At 44.0% G+C, this 18,891-nt stretch overlaps 1 protein-coding gene across 1 annotated transcript in view; it reads left to right on the top strand.

Moving 5' to 3' along the window:
- The window catches only part of DCLK3 (doublecortin like kinase 3), a 33,054-nt gene extending 14,621 nt beyond the window's left edge, over positions 1-18,433 (top strand). Inside the window, exons 2-4 of the mRNA XM_049099890.1 lie at positions 12,591-12,723; positions 15,433-15,600; positions 17,827-18,433. Of these exons, the coding sequence (XP_048955847.1) occupies positions 12,591-12,723; positions 15,433-15,600; positions 17,827-18,020 (495 nt within the window). The 3' untranslated portion in view covers positions 18,021-18,433. The remainder of the gene's footprint in view (positions 1-12,590; positions 12,724-15,432; positions 15,601-17,826) is intronic.
- The last annotated feature ends 458 nt before the right edge of the window (positions 18,434-18,891 follow it).

The raw sequence follows: 18,891 nt of genomic DNA, 5'->3' as shown, positions 1-18,891 counted from the left end.
AACTTAGTGTAGGAAGGATCGAGAAAGGGCTGATGATCAGGAGAGTAGGTCTTATAAAGATGAGTTGGAGGATCCTCAGATGTGAAGTTAGGGAAACTGGAGGTGACATGGGGATCATGATACTTGTTTCCCTTTGGAACGCGTGTGTCTTTCTTCACTACCATCCCAGAGGGCAGACTTAGACAACAGGGCAGGGTAGGAGGTAGAATTTGGATTCAACATAGTGGTGAACCTCCTCCCAAGTGAAACTGGCCATAAATGGGATGAACCGCCAGATAAAGTTGTGGAATCTCTTCCATGTTGAGAATTCGATCAGGGGTAAACAGTCCTTGTGGGAGGATGTTTTACACAAGTTCCTGTCTGGGTGGAAGAGCCGATGGTTCTGGAAGTCCCACAGATGCTAGGGGAAGAGTTATCCCGGGAGGATGTCACTCACTTGATTGCAAGATTAAGATAGGAATTGCTGGAAGCAGAGAATAGGAAGTGCCTGTTGATACAAAACAAAACAATGAAACTCACACAGGTGGGGCAGGACCTTAAATGTAATTAAGCTGCTCACGTGGGTGAAATAGATGAGAGGCCTCAAGTCACCCCGACAGCTCTGAAGGTTGGGACATCCCTACTGAGAGCAAAAGCTGGAGAAGGAGAAATAAAAAACACCAGTGGTCTCGAGCCCCTTTCTGGAAGGGACAAATGACTCCCAGATCTTAACCACCCCTGGGGCTCCGTGTCTGCTCTGTGCTGTGAGGATGATCCCGAGACACAAGGGGTGTCCGTGGGGATGCTGCGGAGGATGCTGAGGGATGCTGTGGGGATGGGGCGCTGTGAGGGTGCTGTGGGGATGCTGTGGGGGATGCTCTGATGGGGATGATGGGGATGCTGAGAGGATGGGGGTGCTGAGGGATGCTGTGAGGATGCTGCGGGGGTGCTGTGGGGGATGCCGAGGGGATGGAGGTGCTGTGGGGGATGCTGAGGGGATGGGATGCTGTGGGGTGCTGTGGGGATGCTGAGGGGATGGGGTGCTGTGGGGGTGCTGTGGGGTGCTATGGGGATGCTGTGGGGGTGTTGTGGGGGATGCTGAGGGATGCTGTGGGGGATGCTGAGGGGATGGGGATGATGTGGGGGTGCTGTGGGGTGCTGTGGGGAATGCTGAGGGGATGGGGTGCTGTGGGGTGCTGTGGGAATGCTGTGGGTGATGCTGAGGGGATGCTGTGGGGGTGCTGAGGGGATGGGGTGCTGTGGGGGTGCTGTGGGGTGCTGTGGGGATGCTGTGGGGGTGTTGTGGGGGTTGCTGAGGGGTGCTGTGGGGGTTGCTGAGGGATGCTGTGGGGGATGCTGAGGGGATGGGGTGCTGTGAGGGTGCTGTGGGGGATGCTGTGGGGATGGGGTGCTGTGGGGTGCTGTGGGGGATGCTGAGGGGATGGGGTGCTATGGGGATGCTGTGGGGGTGTTGTGGGGGATGCTGAGGGATGCTGTGGGGGATGCTGAGGGGATGGAGATGATGTGGGGGTGCTGTGGGGTGCTGTGGGGAATGCTGAGGGGATGTGGTACTGTGGGGTGCTGTGGGAATGCTGTGGGTGATGCTGAGGGGATGCTGTGGGGGATGCTGAGGGGATGGGGATGATGTGGGGGTGCTGTGGGGTGCTGTGGGGATGCTGTGGGGGTGTTGTGGGGGCTGCTGAGGGGTGCTGTGGGGGTTGCTGAGGGATGCTGTGGGGGATGCTGAGGGAGTGGGGATGATGTGGAGGTGCTGTGGGGATGCTGTGGGGGTGCTGAGGGGATGGGGTGCTGTGAGGGTGCTGTGGGGGATGCTGAGGGGATGGGATGCTGTGGGGTGCTGTGGGGGATGCTGAGGGGATGGGGTGCTATGGGGATGCTGTGGGGGTGTTGTGGGGGATGCTGAGGGATGCTGTGGGGGATGCTGAGGGGATGGGGATGATGTGGGGGTGCTGTGGGGTGCTGTGGGGATGCTGTGGGGGTGTTGTGGGGGCTGCTGAGGGGTGCTGTGGGGGTTGCTGAGGGATGCTGTGGGGGATGCTGAGGGAGTGGGGATGATGTGGAGGTGCTGTGGGGATGCTGTGGGGGTGCTGAGGGGATGGGGTGCTGTGAGGGTGCTGTGGGGATGGGGGTGTTGTGGGGCTGCTGTGGGGGATGCTGAGGGGATGGGGTGCTGGGGGTGGGGGTGCAGTGCGGATGCTGTGGAGGTGCTGTGGAGATGCTGTGGGGATGATTCCAAAACACAAGGAGCAAACATGAAACCGTGAAGAGACAAGGAGCAGTGCAGGATGTCACAGAAAGGCCACAGAACGATGTAAAACACGGATTTGGTATTTGAAAATGTGTGCATCAGCATCTGGACATTTAACCTAATAATTGTGCAAAACAAATGACTGAGTTTCCACCGTGTTGAATATGCTGGTTCTTCGGCGGAGCCGGGCTTTGGAGCTGGGGGGTTTCTCTGAGGAAAGGAGTAGTTTGTTCTCATGGGGGTACATATTTTATTTTGGTGCATCAAAGCAGTCAGATGCTTTGATTGCTGATCACTTGGTTGGGAATATTTACCAGTATTTGCGGGGGGCATATTTTTTCAACAATTACCCAGCAAATGTGATTAATGTAGATGATCCAGCCGTAAACTGTGGGCACCACACTATTTTTTGCCCTTCCCTTCCAAACTTGATTTTCTAGTCTGAGTTATTCTAATCTTACCTCCCTGTCTCCTTCTGGGCTCTATCTGTCTCGCTCTGCAGACCAAAGCTGAACTGCACTTTCGTTTGCCTCAGTGACTCTCCCTTCAGTTAGGTTAATTAGGGAGGCATCCATGAGGTTGCCCTGCGGTAAGACACAGTCTGCTTCCTGAGATGTTAAGCTCACTGGTAAGATGCAAAGCAAGTTCAGAGAACTTACTTTTGTCTGGGGAAACCGGGTAGTTGGTTGCCTGTCCCGTATTTTTGGGTGTTGCTGTGCCCATGGCTCTGTTGGGGCACAGGGAGAGCCAGTCTTTCTGTTGCCTCCCCCCCCCCCCACCCCGCCCCGGCATGGTGGAGGCATTGGGAACCTTTGTCCCCATTCCACTAGAGATGTGAGAGCATGTGCCTGCAGAAAGCTGATCATTTCTCCCATCGCTCTGGTGGGCCCGAGGAGCCTCTCCCCTGGGATGATCTCCGCCAGGCTTGTCTCTGTTTCACCATAGCTCAGGAATTGACTGCTCAGCTCACCTTGGCCCTGAGCATCCAGCTTCTCTGATGAGGTGTAGGGCAGGTCAGAGTTGTGAGGCGGTGGAGTTGGACAGCAGAGGATGGACCAGGGCCCCGTCTGGCTAGAGGGCCTTTGGTCTGGACGAGGAAGGTAGCAAGGACAACTTCCCATACTCCTCATTTTGCCTGAAGTCAGTCCTGCTCTTCAGAGGTTACAGAGGCTAAAACACTTAGGGTTTACTTAACAAACACGTCGTGCTTCTTAGGTGCCAGGTACTGTTTATCACACCTTACAAATGTTAGTTCATTAAGTTCTCATCACGCATATCGTTCACATCTCCCTTTACAGGTGAGGAAGTGGAGGCAGAAGTGAGCTGGAGTCTGCACCTGGCAGTTGGGCTTTAGAGTCTGTGCATGTAACTGAGGATGAGGCTGAATCTTCCTGCAAAGGGTTATTTCAGTGCAGGACGTGAGGAAGCCGCCCAGAGGCCCCCACCAATCCCCCTTCCTGGCAGAACCAGTGGCAGGGGGACCTGAGGCAGACCTCTGCCAGGAGGAGGCAGAGCCAGTCATCTTGGCCTTGATTTCACCAATTTGTTACAAACAGGCCATTTGCCATGAATTCCTCAGGTGGTGCTGGGTCCAGGAAGAATCTCTCCGGGGGTGGGGTGGTGGTGGTGGTGGCTGTGTTCCTGAGGGCACTTCTGCTGTGTGGCCAGGATTCCCAGAGCACTAGCTGGCTGGCTGGATTTCAAGATAGCAATAGGGGCTGTAATTTTTTTTAAGTGAAAAAAAAAAAAAGTTTTGTTGAGAACTTGCCTTGGAAAAACTCCCATGTATAAATTTACTTAGTCTTATATATAACAAAATTTATGTTTTAATTCAAACTCTGCATTAATTTCTTCCTCCCAGTTTTATTGAGGTATAATTGACAAAATTGTAATATATTTAAAGTGTACACCATGATGCTCCAATACATGTATACATTATGGAAGGATTTCCACAATCAAGTTAATTTCCACATCCATCAACTCATAGAGTTGCCTTGTATTTTGTGGCTTCTTTTTCCTTTCCTTTCCTTTCCTTTCCTTTCCTTTCCTTTCCTTTCCTTTCCTTTCCTTTCCTTTCCTTTCCTTTCCTTTCCTTTCCTTTCCTTTCCTTTCCTTTCCTTTCCTTTCTTTCCCTTTCCCTTTCCCTTTCCCTCTTTCTTTCTTTCTTTCTTTCTTTCTTTCTTTCTTTCTTTCTTTCTTTCTTTCTTTCTTTCGATGTTTAAGATCTACTCTCTTAGCAAATTTCAAGTATACAATGAAGAATCATTAACTACAATCACCATGCTGTACGTTGGATTCCCAGAACATATTTGTCTTACAACTGAATGTTGGTGCCCTTAGACCACACCACCAGCTTTCCCAGGGCCCCTTCCTCTGATCCCTGGCAACCACCATTCTACTCTTTGTTTCTGGGAGTTGGACTTTTTCTGTTTGTTTTTTAAGATTCTACTATTTTCTCTACCCTCTGTGGATAAATTCCCCTCTGGCCTGAGACCTTGACAGTCCCCAGGCAGGATGTGCTGTGCTTCACTTCCTGCCTCCTGGAAATGAGGGACTGTGCAAATCCTTTGACTTGTGCCTTTATTTCTTGACGGTCAAGGTGAGACTGTTTTGGGGAAGGCAGCTGTTCTGAGTCTTAACACTCTCTGACGTTTGGAGGCCGGACCTCTCATGGGCCACCCTTCTACCTTACTTGAAGACAATAGGAGTTTTGATGTGCCCAATTATTTAGCCTTTCCCCAGAGAAAACCAATTCACCTTTCACTTACTGCAAAAAATGCTAGATTTTCCCCCTCACTGTTTGTTTTTATGTGAAATATATCTTTACTTTTATCATATCTTGCACGGTGGTCTAAATTCCTGCTTGGCTCACTTCTTGAGATTCATTTCTTTTAGGTGAAGACCCACCTCTTCGTAACACATCATCTAGCATGCAGATAACTTGAGGGTGAAGGAGGACAGGACACATTAACCAGGCAGTGGGAATTAGCTAACCAGTGATCAGAAAGCCAGTCGCTAGGATTTATTTGAAAGAATGATAATCAGGTGGGATCTATTTTGATGAGGACAAAGAAGAACAGTGCTTCTCTGTATTCATTTCAGAGGGAGGGTAGCTGTCTTTTCTGTGCTCTAAAAATGACTGATTTTTCCCCTTTTCTAAAACCTGGTGGAAGTGAGGTCTAAAGAATCAGAGCTAACTTCTTTCACCTTCATGCAAAAGTATTAATAGAACCCAATCTGTCAGTTCTCATATATAGGAATAAATCCCAGTTAAGTAGCATTAATTCTGTATTATGTGCAAACAAGGACAACCACCTCATCCTGGTTTGCTTAAGACTGTCCTAGTTTTTTATTTTTATTTTTTAAGATTTATTTATTTATTTGAGAGAGGGGGAGGCACAGAGGGAAACAGAGTGAGAGAGAGAATAGCAAGCAGACTTCCTGATGAACACAGATCCTGATATAGGGCTCGATCTCATGACCCTTCAATCGTGACCTGAGCTGAAGTCAAGAGTTGCATGCTTGCCTGATTGAGCCGCCCAGGTGTCCCAGAGATTGTCCTAGTTTTATTTTTTTTAACTTAAATTCAGTTAGCCAACATGTAGTACATCATTAGTTTCAGAGGTAGAGTTCAATAATTCATCAGTTGTGTATAACACCTAGTGCTCGCCATCATGTACCCTCCTCAATGCCCATCACCCTGTTACCCCATCCCTCCCACCTCCCCTCCAGCAACCCTCAGTTTGTTTCCTGTAATTAAGAGTCTTATGGTTTTTATCCCTCTCTGATGATATCCCATTCAGTTTTCCCTTCCTTCCCCTATGATCCTCTGGGACTATATGATAATTGCCTTTCTGTGATTGACTTATTTTGCTCAGCATAATACTCTCCGGGTTTATCCATGTCAATGTAAATGGTAAGTATTCATCCTTTCTGAAGCAATACTTCATTGATATGTATACCACACCTTCTTTATCCATTCATCTGTTGATGGACATCTGGGCTCTTTCCACAGTTTGGCTGTTGTGGACATTGCTGCTATGAACATTGGAGTGCCCCTTTGGATCAATACATTTATATCATTGGGGTAAATACTTAGTAGTGCAATTGCTGGGTTGTAGGGTAGCTCTATTTTTAACTTCTTGAGGAACCTCCACACTGTTTTCCAGAATGGCTGTACCAGTTTGCATTCCCACCAACAGTGCAAGAGGGTTCCCCTTTCTCTGCATTCTTGCCAACATTTGTTGTTTCCTGTCTTGTTACTTTTAGCCATTCTCACTGGTGTGAGGTGGTATCTCATGGTTTTGATTTGTATTTCCCTGATACCAAGTGATGTGGAGCATTTTTTCATGTGTTTGTAGGCCATTTGTATGTCTTCTTTGGAGAAGTGTCTGTTCATGGCTTCTTCCCATTTCTTTTTATTATTATTATTTTTTTATTTTTATTTTTTGCTTCTTCCCATTTCTTAACTGGATTATTTGTTTTTTTTGTTTTGTTTTGTTTTTTTGTGTGTGTGTGTGTGTGTGTTGAGTTTGATAAGTTCTTTATAGATCTTAGATACTAGCCCTTTATCTGATATATCATTTGTTAAATATCTTCTCTCATCCTATAGGCTGCCTTTTGGCTTTGTTGACTATTTCCTTTGCTGTGCAGATTTTATTTGCTTTTGTTTCCCTTGCCTTTGGAGATGTGTCTAGCAAGAAGTTGCTGCAGCTGAGGTTGAAGAGGTTGCTGCCCATGTTCTCCTCTAGGATTTTGATGGATTCTTGTCTCACATTTAGGTCTTTCATCCATTTTGAGTTTATTTCTGTTTGTATGGTGTAAGAAAGTGGTCTAGTTCATTTTTTCTGCATGTGACTGTCCAATTTTCCCAGCACCACTTATTGAAGAGACTGTCCTTTTTCCATTGGATATTCTTTCCTGCTTTGCCCATAGAGTTGAGGATCCACTTTTGGGTTCTCTATTCTGTTCCATTGATTTATGTGTCTGTTTTTGTGCCACTACCATACTGTCTTGATGATCTCAGTTTTGTAATATAGCTTGAATTCCAGCATTGTGATACCACCAGCTTTGGTTTTCTTTTTCAACATTCCCTTGGCTATCCAGGGTCTTTTCTGGTTTCATACACATTTTGGGATTATTTATTCCAGCTCTGTGAATAATGTTAATGGTATTTTGATAGGGATTACATTGAATGTATAAATTGCTCTGGGTAGCATAGACATTTTCACGATATTTATTCTTCCAATCCATGAGCATTGATGTTTTTCCATTTCTTTGTGTCTTCCTCAATTTCTTTCATAAGTGTTCTGTAGTTTTTATAGTACAGATCCCTTATCTCTTTGGTTAGGCTTATTCCTAGGTATCTTATAGTTTTTGGTGAAATTGTAAATGAGATTAATTCCTTGATTTCTCTTTCTTTTGTCTCATTGTTAGTGCATAGAATTGCAACTACAATTTTGGGATTTTATATCCCACCAGATTACTGAATTCCTATATGAATTTTAGCAATTTTGGGGTGGAGTCTTTGGGTTTTCCACATAGAATATCGTGTCATCTTTGAAGAGTGAGAGTTTGACTTCTTTGCCAATTTGAATGCCTTTTATTTCTTTTTATTGTCTGATTGCTGGGGCTCGGACTTCTGTGCTGTTGAACAACAGTGGTGATGGTTGTTCACTGTCCCTGTCATGTTCCTGACAGGGGAAAAGCTCTCAGTTTTTCCCCACTGAAGATGATATTTGCTGTGGGCTTTTCATAGATGGCTCTTATGATATTGAAGTATGTTCCCTCTATCCCTACACTGTGGAGAGTTTTAATCAAGAAAGGATGATGTATTTTGTCAAAGGCTTTTTCTGTATCAATTGAAAGGATCATATAGTTCTTTTCCTTTATTTTATTAATGTAATGTATCACATTGATTGATTTACAAATGTTGAACAATACTTGCATCCCAGGGGTAAATCCCACTTGGTAATGGTGAATAATCCTTTTAATTACTGTTGGATCCTATTGGCTAGTATCTTGGTGAGAATTTTGGCATCCATGTTCATCAGGGATATTGGTCTGTAATTCTCCTTTTTGGTGGGGTCTTTGTCTGGTTTTGGGATCAAGGTAATGCTGGCCTAGTAGAAAGAGTTTGGAAGTTTTCCTTCCATTTCTATTTTTGAAACTGCTTCAGAAGAATAGGTATCAATTCTTCTTTAAATATTTGGTTGAATTCCCTTGTAAGCAATCCAGGTCTGGATTCTTGTTTATTAGAAGATTTTTGATGACTGCTTCAATTCCCTTACTGGTTATGGGTCTGTTCAGATTTTCTGTTTCTTTCTGTTTCAGTTTTGGTAGTCTATAAGTTTCCAGGAATGCATCCATTTCTTCCAGGTTACCTAATTTGTTGGCCTATAGTTGCTCATAATATGCTCTTAAAATTGGTTGTATTTCCTTGGTGTTGGTCATGATCTCTCTTCTTTCATTCATAATTTTATTAATTTGTGTTCTTTCTCTTTTCTTTTTATAAGTCTGGCTAGGGGTTTATTGAACTTATTAATTCTTTCAAAGAACCAGCTTCTAGTTTCATTAATCTTTTCTACTGGTCTTTTGGTTTCTATTTCATTGATTTCTGCTCTAATCTTTATTATTTCTGTTCTCCTCCTGGGTTTAGGCTTTATTTTCTGTCTTTCTCCAGCTCCTTTAGGTGTAAGGTTAGCTTGTGTATTTGAGACTTTTCTAATTATTTGAGAAAGGCTTGTATTGCTATGTATTTCCCTCTTAGGACCACCTTTGCTGCATCCCAAAGGTTTTGAACAGCTGTGTGTTTTCATTTTCATTCATTTCTATGAATTTTTACAAATTCTTCTTTAATTTCTTAGTTGACCCATTCATTCTTCATAGGATCCTCTTTAACCTCCAAGTGTTTGCAATCCTTTCAAATTTCCTCTTGTGATTAGTTCAAGTTTCAAAGCATCATGATCTGAAAATATGCAGGGCATAATCCCAATCTTTTGGGATTGAGATTTACTGATTGAGACCTTATTTGTGACCCAGTATGTGATATATTCTGGAGAATGTTCCATGTGCACTTTAGAAGAATGTGTATTTTTTTGCTTTAGGTTGGAATGCTCTGTATATATCTGTGAAGTTCATCTGATCTATTGTATCTTTCAAAGACCTTGTTTCCTTATTGATCTTCTGCTTAGATGATCTGTCCATTGCTGTGAATGGGATGTTAAAGCCCTCTACTATTATTGTATTATTATCAATGTGTTTCTTTAATTTTGTTATTAATTGGTTTATATAATTGGCTGCTCCCAAGTTAGGAGCTTAACTATTTATAATTGTTAGATCTTCTTGTTGGATAGATCCTTTAAGTATGACATAGTGTCCTTCTTCATCTCTTATTGAAGTCTTTGGTTTAAAATCTATATAAAGTCTGATATGAGGATTGCTACTCCAGCTTTCTTTTGTTGTCCATTAGTATAATGAATGGTTCTCCATCCTCTCACTTTCAATCTGGAGGTGTCTTTGGGTCTAAAATGAGTCTCTTATAGACAGCATAACAGTGGGTCTTGCTTTTTTAGCCAAACTGATACCCTGTGTCTTTTGATTGGGCATTTAGCCTGTTTACATCAGAATAACTATTGAAAGATAGGAATTTGGTACCATTGTATTACCTGTAAAATCAATGTTTCTGTATATTATCTCTGTTTCTTTCCGGTCTATGTTACTTTTGGGCTCCCTCTTTGTTTACAGGATCCCCTTTAATATTTCTTGTAGGGTGGTTCAGTGATCACAAATTCTTTTAGTTTCTCTTTGTCCTGGGAACTCTTTATCTAACCTTCCATTCTGAATGAAAGTCTTGCTGGATAAAGTATTCTTGGCTACATGTTTTTCTAGTTTAGTACCTTGAATATATCATGCAGCCCTTTCTGGCCTGCCAGGTCTCTGTGGATAGGTGTGCTGCCAGTCTAATATTCCAGTAAGGATCTCTTGTCTTGGGCTGCTTTTAGGACTTTCTCTTTATCTCTGAAATTTGCAAGCTTCACTATTATATGTCAGGGTGTTGATCTATTTTTATTGATTTTGAGGGGGGTTTTCTGTGCCTCTGGGACTTGAATGCCTGTTTCCTTCCCCAGATTAGGGAAGTTCTTAGCTATGATCTGCTCAAATATACCTTCTGTCTGTTTATCTGTCTGTCTCCCTTTCTTCCTACTTCCTCTGGGACCCCAATACTTCTAATACTGTTTCACTTTATGGTGTCACTATTTTTTCGAAGTGTTCCCTCATGGTCCATTAGATGTTTTTCTCTCTTTTCATCAGCTTCCTTTCTTTCTATCATTTTGTCTTCTATGTTACTGACTCTTCTGCTTCATTTACCCTAGCTGTTAGAGTATCCATTTAGACTACATCTCAGTTAAAGCATTTTTAACTTAAGCCTGATTAGATTTTATGTCTGCATTAAGAGATTCTCTAGTGTCTTTTGTCCTTTTTTCAAGCCCAGCTAGTAATTTTATAGTTGCTACTCTGAATTCAATTTCTGACATTTTACTTGTATCTTTATCAATTAGATCTATGGTGGAGAGTATTACTTCTGGTTCTTTCTTTTGTTTTGAATTTCTCCTTCTAGTCATTTTGTCTGGAGAAGAATAGATGAATGAGAATAAAATAAAAAATATCAACCACAACCCAAGTGAAATATACACCAGACAAATCCAAAGAAGTCAGAAACCAAAAAAGAAAAGATAAAAAAAGGAAAAAAGAGAGAATGTAATCTCACAGGTGGACAGAACAGGGTGATCCACTTAGTCCTGGGTATATTTTGGTCTGTTTGTTAGAAGACACTAAATCCCAAAGTTGTAAAGAAAAAACTTATATAAAAAAAAAAAATAAAATTGAATACTGTGAAAGGAAGCCACTGTGAAAATATATCTCTAAAATTTAAGGGTAAAACTGAAAATTAAAAAAAGACTTAAAAACAGAATTGATAAAATAAGAAACTAGATGAAAAGGAAAAAAGAAGAAAGAAAAAGAAAATTTTAAACTGAAAGGCATAAAGACTTATAAAGAAACCCCTTGAGTTCTATATACTATTTTCCCCTAGCTCTGGAGATTTGCAGTCCTGTGTGCTCCATAAACTTGGTAATCACCTGATGTTCCTGCTGGTCTTCTTGGGGAGGGCCCTGCTGCACTGATTCTCAGGTCTCTTTGCCCTGGTGATGTAGCACCACCCCTTGCCAGGGGGCCGGGCTCAGTGGAAGCTGCTTCAGAATGCTCTCTGTGGCTTTTCTTTCCTCAAGGCTTTTCCTGTTGCTTTAGAGGATGAAAGAAAAGTAAAAATGTCCAAATCTCCAGCCCTGGAGCTGAATGATCACTGCCCCTACTCTTCAGTAAACCCTCAGGGAAAAGCAGTCTACAAACTCCTGCAGTGCACACCTGCACCGATCCTCCCAGGGGAGGGAGGGGGGTCACACCGTGGCCTGCCGCTTGCTGAGCCCCTGCTAGGAGACTGGTGGCCCTATCATGCTGTGGTTCCTGGTTTATGGCACTGCCAGCTAAGAGCCCACTCCTGGGCTCACTGATTGCAGCCAGCTTTCCTGCTCTGATGTTTGGGAGCTCTGCTGACTCAGGTACCCCTGGTCTTTGTGTGACCCCAAGAATCCTGAGACCACACTGTCCCACCTAGGATTCCGCCTCCACTTTGCAACCTGAGCACCTTTCAGGCAAGGAAGTCCCACACCAGAGGCAAGTCTTGGATTTGGAATTAAACACTTCTGGTCTGTGGGGTATTGATGCCTACCCCCTGCCTTCAAAGTTAGTATTTCTCCACTACTTGTTTACTTTCTCCTTTTAATTCCTAGTTCTTTCCCTTTTTTTCTTCTGCCCAGATTTCACATTACTCAGAGGCATTTTCTAGTCCTTGCTAATGCTAGTCAGTGCTCAAAATATCATTGATCCTTGTTCTCAGTGGTGCCCAATAGAAGTTTCTATGATGATGGAAATGTTCTGTATTTGCACTATTCAATATGGTAGCCATTTTTTATCAATGGCTCTTGAGCACTTGAAATGTCACTAGTGCATCTGAGAAGCTAAATTTTAATTTGATTTAAATTTTGATAGCCATCTGTGGCAATAAGGTGCTACCACAGTAAATAACACAGTAAATCTAGCTCATTGGTTTTTTTACTTGAAAATGTGAGTACCCATCACTGAAATCAAGTTGGGTTTATCAACTATAAGCTTGAGTAGGTTTATCATTTGTTTATCCACCTTACATGTTTATTGTCTCATTAATTTTTCTTCTTTGTTCTCAGCACAATTTGGGTGACTTAGAGATTTTGTTTTCTTCCAGGTTCAGCGAAATGAGGACAAATCTACCACCTTGAAACTGGCTGATTTTGGCCTTGCAAAGCATGTGGTGAGACCTATATTTACTGTGTGTGGGACTCCAACTTATGTAGCTCCTGAAATTCTTTCTGAGAAAGGTACGTATTATACATTGCTCCATGGGACTCTGGCTCATTTACTAACAAATATCTTATTTTTAATATTTAATGTTTTGTATTTTTCAATGTAGAGCAATAAAAAGTCTCAGATTTGGCACTAGGCTTGCAGTTGGATTTTAATGGAAATATTTGAAGCAGATCTTGACCAAAGCATGTGGACTTTTTCCTCATCTGGGCTGCTTATAGAGGAAGGATGGGAGTGTGTGTGTGTGTGTGTGTGTGTGTGTGTGTGTGCAGGACAGTGAGATAAAAGATGATGGAGAATTAGCCGGGGAACTCAAACAAGCAAGGCCATTTGTGCCACTGAGCCAAGGCTACCTCTAATGGGAGAAATTTGAAGCAGTTCTTATGGTAATTTACTTAAAAATACCTCCACCAACTTTGCATTTTGAGGAAGAAGGTGTCTCATTTAAACCCCATGAGTAATATTTATTACCAGTTTGCATATTGTATAAGGATCCAGTGGATTGTTTTTGTTTATTTTTAAAACGATTTTATTTATTTATTTATTCATAAAAAGACACACAGAGAGAGGCAGAGACACAGGCAGAGGGAGAAGCAGACTTCCTGTACGGAGCCTGATATGGGACTCGATCCCAGGACCCCAGGATCATGACCTGAGCCAAAGGCAGATGCTCAATGACTGAGCCACCCAGGTGCCCCCCTAATGGACTGTTTTAGTGATACATTTTGTAAAGTACATAAAACGGAAACTATTATTATTATTACATAGCTCCAAATATATGAATGATTGCTTAGTCACAGTGCCACTTTGGGAGAAATCAGTTTAGGCACCATATGTAAAATGGGATAGTTCTGGATGGGTTGTGGGGTTGGTGGGGAGAAGGGAGAGAGTTTCCCAGCAGTAGGAGCATCAGGGAAGGTAAGATGGGGAGATGGGAATTTGCATGGAGGTTGGGGGTGGAGCCATTGAGAAGACTGGTCTCAGTGTTGCAGAGGGAAAGTTAGTTGGCTGACTCGATTGAGTCTGGATTCCCCACAACTGAGGAGGCTGAGCAGAGGAATTTGGATTCAGTGTGGACTGGGTAAGGGAAGAAGGAAAGCAAATAGTCCATCTGAATGCTGAGGGAAACCACAGCACTGGTGCTAATACCAATTATGCTAAGGTGTCAGAAAGCTCTTTTGGTAGATGGGGTGAGTGGCTTAAAATTTTAAACACCCTGATTTGGTAGAGATATGAGGATGGACCCACAGAGTTGTCCAGATGGCAGGGAGGTGAAGCCCCGTGCTGAGCATGTGCTTGTGAGATGCCTCGACTCAGAAATGGCAGCCAAGGTGGGTGAGATAATGAGCTCCTAGTGATGCAGCAGGGCAGCCAGGGACAGACTCTGGAGGGAGGTCCACAGTTGGGGGATGAGAGAAGGAAGGATGGGTTAGCAGGGGACAAGTCAGCAGGGGCAGAAAGAAGACGAGGAAAATACGGTGTCATAAAAGTCAAGGGGCAAATATCAAGATGGAAAGCCCAGCTAAGCCAGACCCTCTCGAGCGTGAAAGGTGGTATAACACTGGAAAGAGGTCAGCAATGATTTGTTTGTAATATTTTTCTGCTAATTTGCCTTGACAGCATTGCTCTGGGGCTTAATGATGAATATCTAACTTCCATATTGCAGCTGCTGAGTGGTTTCCTTTTCCGAAGGTAAAAAGTTACAATGTGTTTGAAGATGTCTATACTGCTGCTGTAGGGTTTTGTGAGGATGACTGGGCAGTATGTATCAAAAGCCTTTACTGCATTTAATTTCTGAAAAATCGTTTCAAGAATATAGTCAGAGACATCACAAATATTTAACAGATAAGGATGTTCATCATAGAATTACAGTATGAAGAGTTAGGAAACACATTATAACACAGAGGATTCATCTATAAAGGGAATACTGACAGCTATTAGAAATCATATTTTTTAAAGAATTTTTATACTCTTTATAGGAATAGGAAATGCTATACTATATTGAGTGAGTAAAATGTCCAATGTGATCCTAATTTTGCTACAGGAAGTGTAAAAGTGTGTGTGTGTGTGTGTGTGTGTGTGTGTGTGTGTTTATGTGCTCATGGAGGATATAGCTAGTAATGTCAGTCTTTTTATAATCATAGGAGAGAGCCAGTAAAAATATTTTTTAAATGTGAGAAGACAATGAATGAATAGGATGGAGAGGCTGCTGATGTAGATCAGGGTTGCTTGAACTCTCTCTGGTGAAGTTTTTAAAATTTCTAATATAGTGCAGACACACACAAAGCTCTATCACACGTGACTGGGTCACTCACCGTTCATGCCACGTGTGACTTACCATATATGTTCGACGACCCCTGAACTCTGATGTATTCTGTGTTCAGCGAGATGTGTCCTTGATCATGCAGCTGGAGGTCATGGCCATGCCAAATTGCTATGAATTTCCAAATATTTACTTTCAGATTCTATGCTCATTTTATCCCAGACCAGTGATAAAGGATTACAAACTGGCAGTTGTCGGAGGACCAGACTTCAAGTAACACTGCTGTGGGCCCCATGTTTGTAGGTGTTGGGAGCAAAGCCCACCCATGTGTTTGGAAGTGGCTCATGCTTACTGAAAACTGTGGTCCTCTGTGACCTAGAACTACAACCCCCTACATTTGTCTCCTTCCATCTGATCCAGCCTGGTCTCAGTTTCATTTGTGTCTCTGCATGTCATACAGGTTACGGGCTGGAAGTGGATATGTGGGCTGCAGGCGTGATCCTGTATATCCTTCTGTGTGGCTTCCCCCCCTTCCGCAGCCCAGAGAGGGACCAGGATGAGCTCTTTAACATCATCCAGCTGGGCCACTTCGAATTCCTGGCCCCTTACTGGGACAATATTTCTGACGGTGAGATGGGCTTCCCCACGCTGGAGACGAGGGGATGATAGAGCTGGAGCCCATCCTGGGTTCTGATGGCAAAGTGGGTTTTAGGTCAGCTGTGTGATAAGACGTGCAGGGGGCCCACCTCAGAACTGGGCATGGAGGTGGGCTGTCCACTTGGGCTTCATCCTTTGTTAACTGTGAGCCTCATGTAGGTTTATTTGCATAGCACACTGGGAAACATGACTTGCTTTAGATTCAACGAAAAAGTCTGACCACTGGTTGCAGTCATTAGATACTTTTCCTTAAGGCAATTAAGGGAGTTCAGACCTGAAGAATATCAGAAATATAAACCTTCATTTGGAAAGATCACTGTCATCACGTATATAGAAGTACTGTGAATTGAAAAGATGGGGAATGCATACCTTACTCATGAACAGCCAGGGGTTGTGTAGAGGTATATTTGGAGCCCAGAGGCTCTGGAAGGTAGGGGGTGAAGATATTAGTTATTTTCAGTGGAGCAGAGGTATGTGGGTCTTCCTCCTTTTTGTACCTTTCAAATGCAATCTTTCCTCCCTTTGCTACTGATTTGTTGCTACCACCCACTGCCCTTGTAAAATTGGGAACTAGATATTCTGGGGTTTTGAGACTTTGAGTCTTCAGCTTGAAAAGTAGAGTAGGAGTGATAACTTTATTTTCTTCCATTTTCCCCTAACCATATCATCTAAGATTAGTTGTCAAACTACCTTCATCCCCAGCCTCAGTCTCCTTACTTGGGGTTGGGGGGTGAGGGAAGAAGAGAGAAAGCTTCATTTTTCCCCCCTTAAATAAGGTAGAGAGAGGAGTGGTATGATACAGATAGAGTGAGAATCTTGAGCTGATCAAGCCAATGGTGACTTGGGAATTGAAAGTTTGAAAATCATTTTAGAAAGCTCTGTGCAGCATTGTCCTTAGATTTGGGTATGGTGGCCCCTGCCCTGAGCCCCATGCATTACAGGGCCCTGTTTGGTCACACCTACCCCACAGAGTGAGGAGACTCTAGGGCCAAGGAGAGGTGCCCTCCAGAACCCAGCTCCCCACTTCTAGATCACTTCAGCAAAACCCCAAAGGTGCAGGCCCATTTCTAAGACTGGGGAGACCTCCTTTCCTAGACACTTCCTGTTGGGCCCTAAGTTAGCCAAGGAGCCTCTCTTCAGAGGGGTAGAGAGAGCTTGGACATGTTTGTGGGGTGTCCAGTTGTCCACACATGTACATGTGAGTCTGAAAATTCCCAGTGTAAACCTGACATGCTCCCCACTGAGTCTTTTGAGGATCTTGATGGAGTGAGGCTGGTCAGGGTGGGCGCCAGCACCTTTTGTGGGCAGAACTCACCCAACTTGAAGTGGGCAGGGGTAGGAGAAATCCTGTGGCTTCCATGCTCAAGAGGTGGCTGGGCAGTGGTGTAGAGGTGGGGCTGATTGGTGGGTGAGCAGCTGATCTTGAGCAAGAGTCATCCCCCAATCAAGGTGGAGAAAAGTGAGTGCTTTTGTTCTCACGTGATTGAAAAGGAGGCTCAGGGAGCTGGCCAGGGAGAGCCAGCAAGCCCCAGAGAAATCTTTTCTCTTCCTCGCCTGCCACCTGGCCCACCAGTTGCCACCCTATCTCTCTAGAATCACTCACGATCTTGGGCAGGAAATGAAATTCATTTTGAATTTGTGCTATTTTTTACTTAGGTTTCTTTTACATGTTTCTCAATTTTGTCAGTGTGAAGGCATATTTACCAACTTAGGGAGGGGATTGAACAGATTTTATTTAACAGCCTGATGATCGATTTCAAAATTTAAGATCTGTAGGCAGACGGCATGTGGCCTCCATTTGTTCTCCTGCATGAGGCTGTGGGTGTCAGGGGCGGGCCTGGGCCTGTGACTCTAGAAATGAACGGACATCCTCTAGACCTGAGCTGTCCCAATGCAGTAACCCGTGGCCGCTCCTGGGTCTTGCAATTTAAACGTAAACTAGTTGAAAGTAAATGCAATACAAATCCCGTTCCTCAGTCTCAGTGGCCGTATTTCAGAGGCTCAATGGGCAGTACAGATACAGATGTGGAGGGTCCCCAGCATCGCAGATAGGTCTGTGGGACAGCGTGGCTCCGGTGTAGCACGTGGTGCTCACACGGAGGTTTGTGTTGTCATTTCATGCATGGGGATTGGGGCGGGGCAAACTCAGAGCCACCTGCATCCATTTCGTTTCCTCTTCTTTCTTGGACTCTAACAGCTGCCAAAGATCTGGTGAGCCGGTTGCTGGTGGTGGACCCCAAGAAGCGCTACACCGCTCACCAGGTCCTCCAGCACCCCTGGATTGAAACTGCAGGAAAGACAAGCATGGTGAACCTACAAAAGGAGGTGCCCTCCAGCAATGAGGGCCACGTCCGGAGCCAGCACAAGCGGCCTGCAGAGCAAGCCTTGTAGCCACCACCTCGGGTACCTATGCAGCCCCCTTCTTCCCCGCAGATGGTGAACAAGACAGAAATCCAGGAGACAGACAATGAGGAGAGCTTCGGCACATAATTGGAGAATCGGGAAGGCGAGAGATGCTTAGGATATTTTAAAGCATATTTTAAAAAATAAACTTGAGTCTTAATGTTAAATGTTGTAACATATTTTTAGATTTGTATATTTGAAGACTTTAATACCTTTTTTGGGGGGGCAGGGCAGTCAGTGAGGACTTTTTGGTAATAATGCTGGGTTTTGCTTCCTTCTCATAGTCAAGTTCGTGGTGTACTACACGAGTGGTGCTTACCAGGATCTAAACTCCCCCTGTGAGATTAACAAAGTGAATTGTGGTCTTTCTGTACTAATAAAACATGCTCTGATGAACAGAAGTGGGCTGTATTCTGATGACTTCTTAATGCTGGTGTTGGGAGCCAGGGAGGTATAGTTTAGACACGCTTCTTCCTAGAACGAATATGACTACGTATAAGTGTCATGCTGAACACTTGATGAACTGGCAGGACCCATTTATTTGGGATGTGCTGGTCTTGCTGTCCAGCATTTACTGAAAATCCATCTGGTGCAGTTGGGAAAATGGAAAGAAGAAGTTAGTGATGTATTCTTGCCCCTACAGTACCCCTCTCTACTGTTTATCAGCCGATTATCTCTGAGCCGGAGTCATCTCCACATGAAGTTAGGCACTCAGGCTGTGGCTGTGTTCACATTTTCAGATTTCCAGGGAGCCATTTAGTGCATTGATATGTCAGCAATGCGGTAAGTGGATTACACTCAGGCTCTAAGTTGCTTAGAGAATTCAGGCACGTTCCTACCTGCAGGGCAGACACACAGA

The sequence above is a fragment of the Canis lupus genome, chromosome 23 (assembly GCF_003254725.2).
Source record: "Canis lupus dingo isolate Sandy chromosome 23, ASM325472v2, whole genome shotgun sequence".
Lineage (NCBI taxonomy): Eukaryota > Metazoa > Chordata > Mammalia > Carnivora > Canidae > Canis > Canis lupus.
This window is presented reverse-complemented; position numbering and strand designations above follow the sequence as displayed.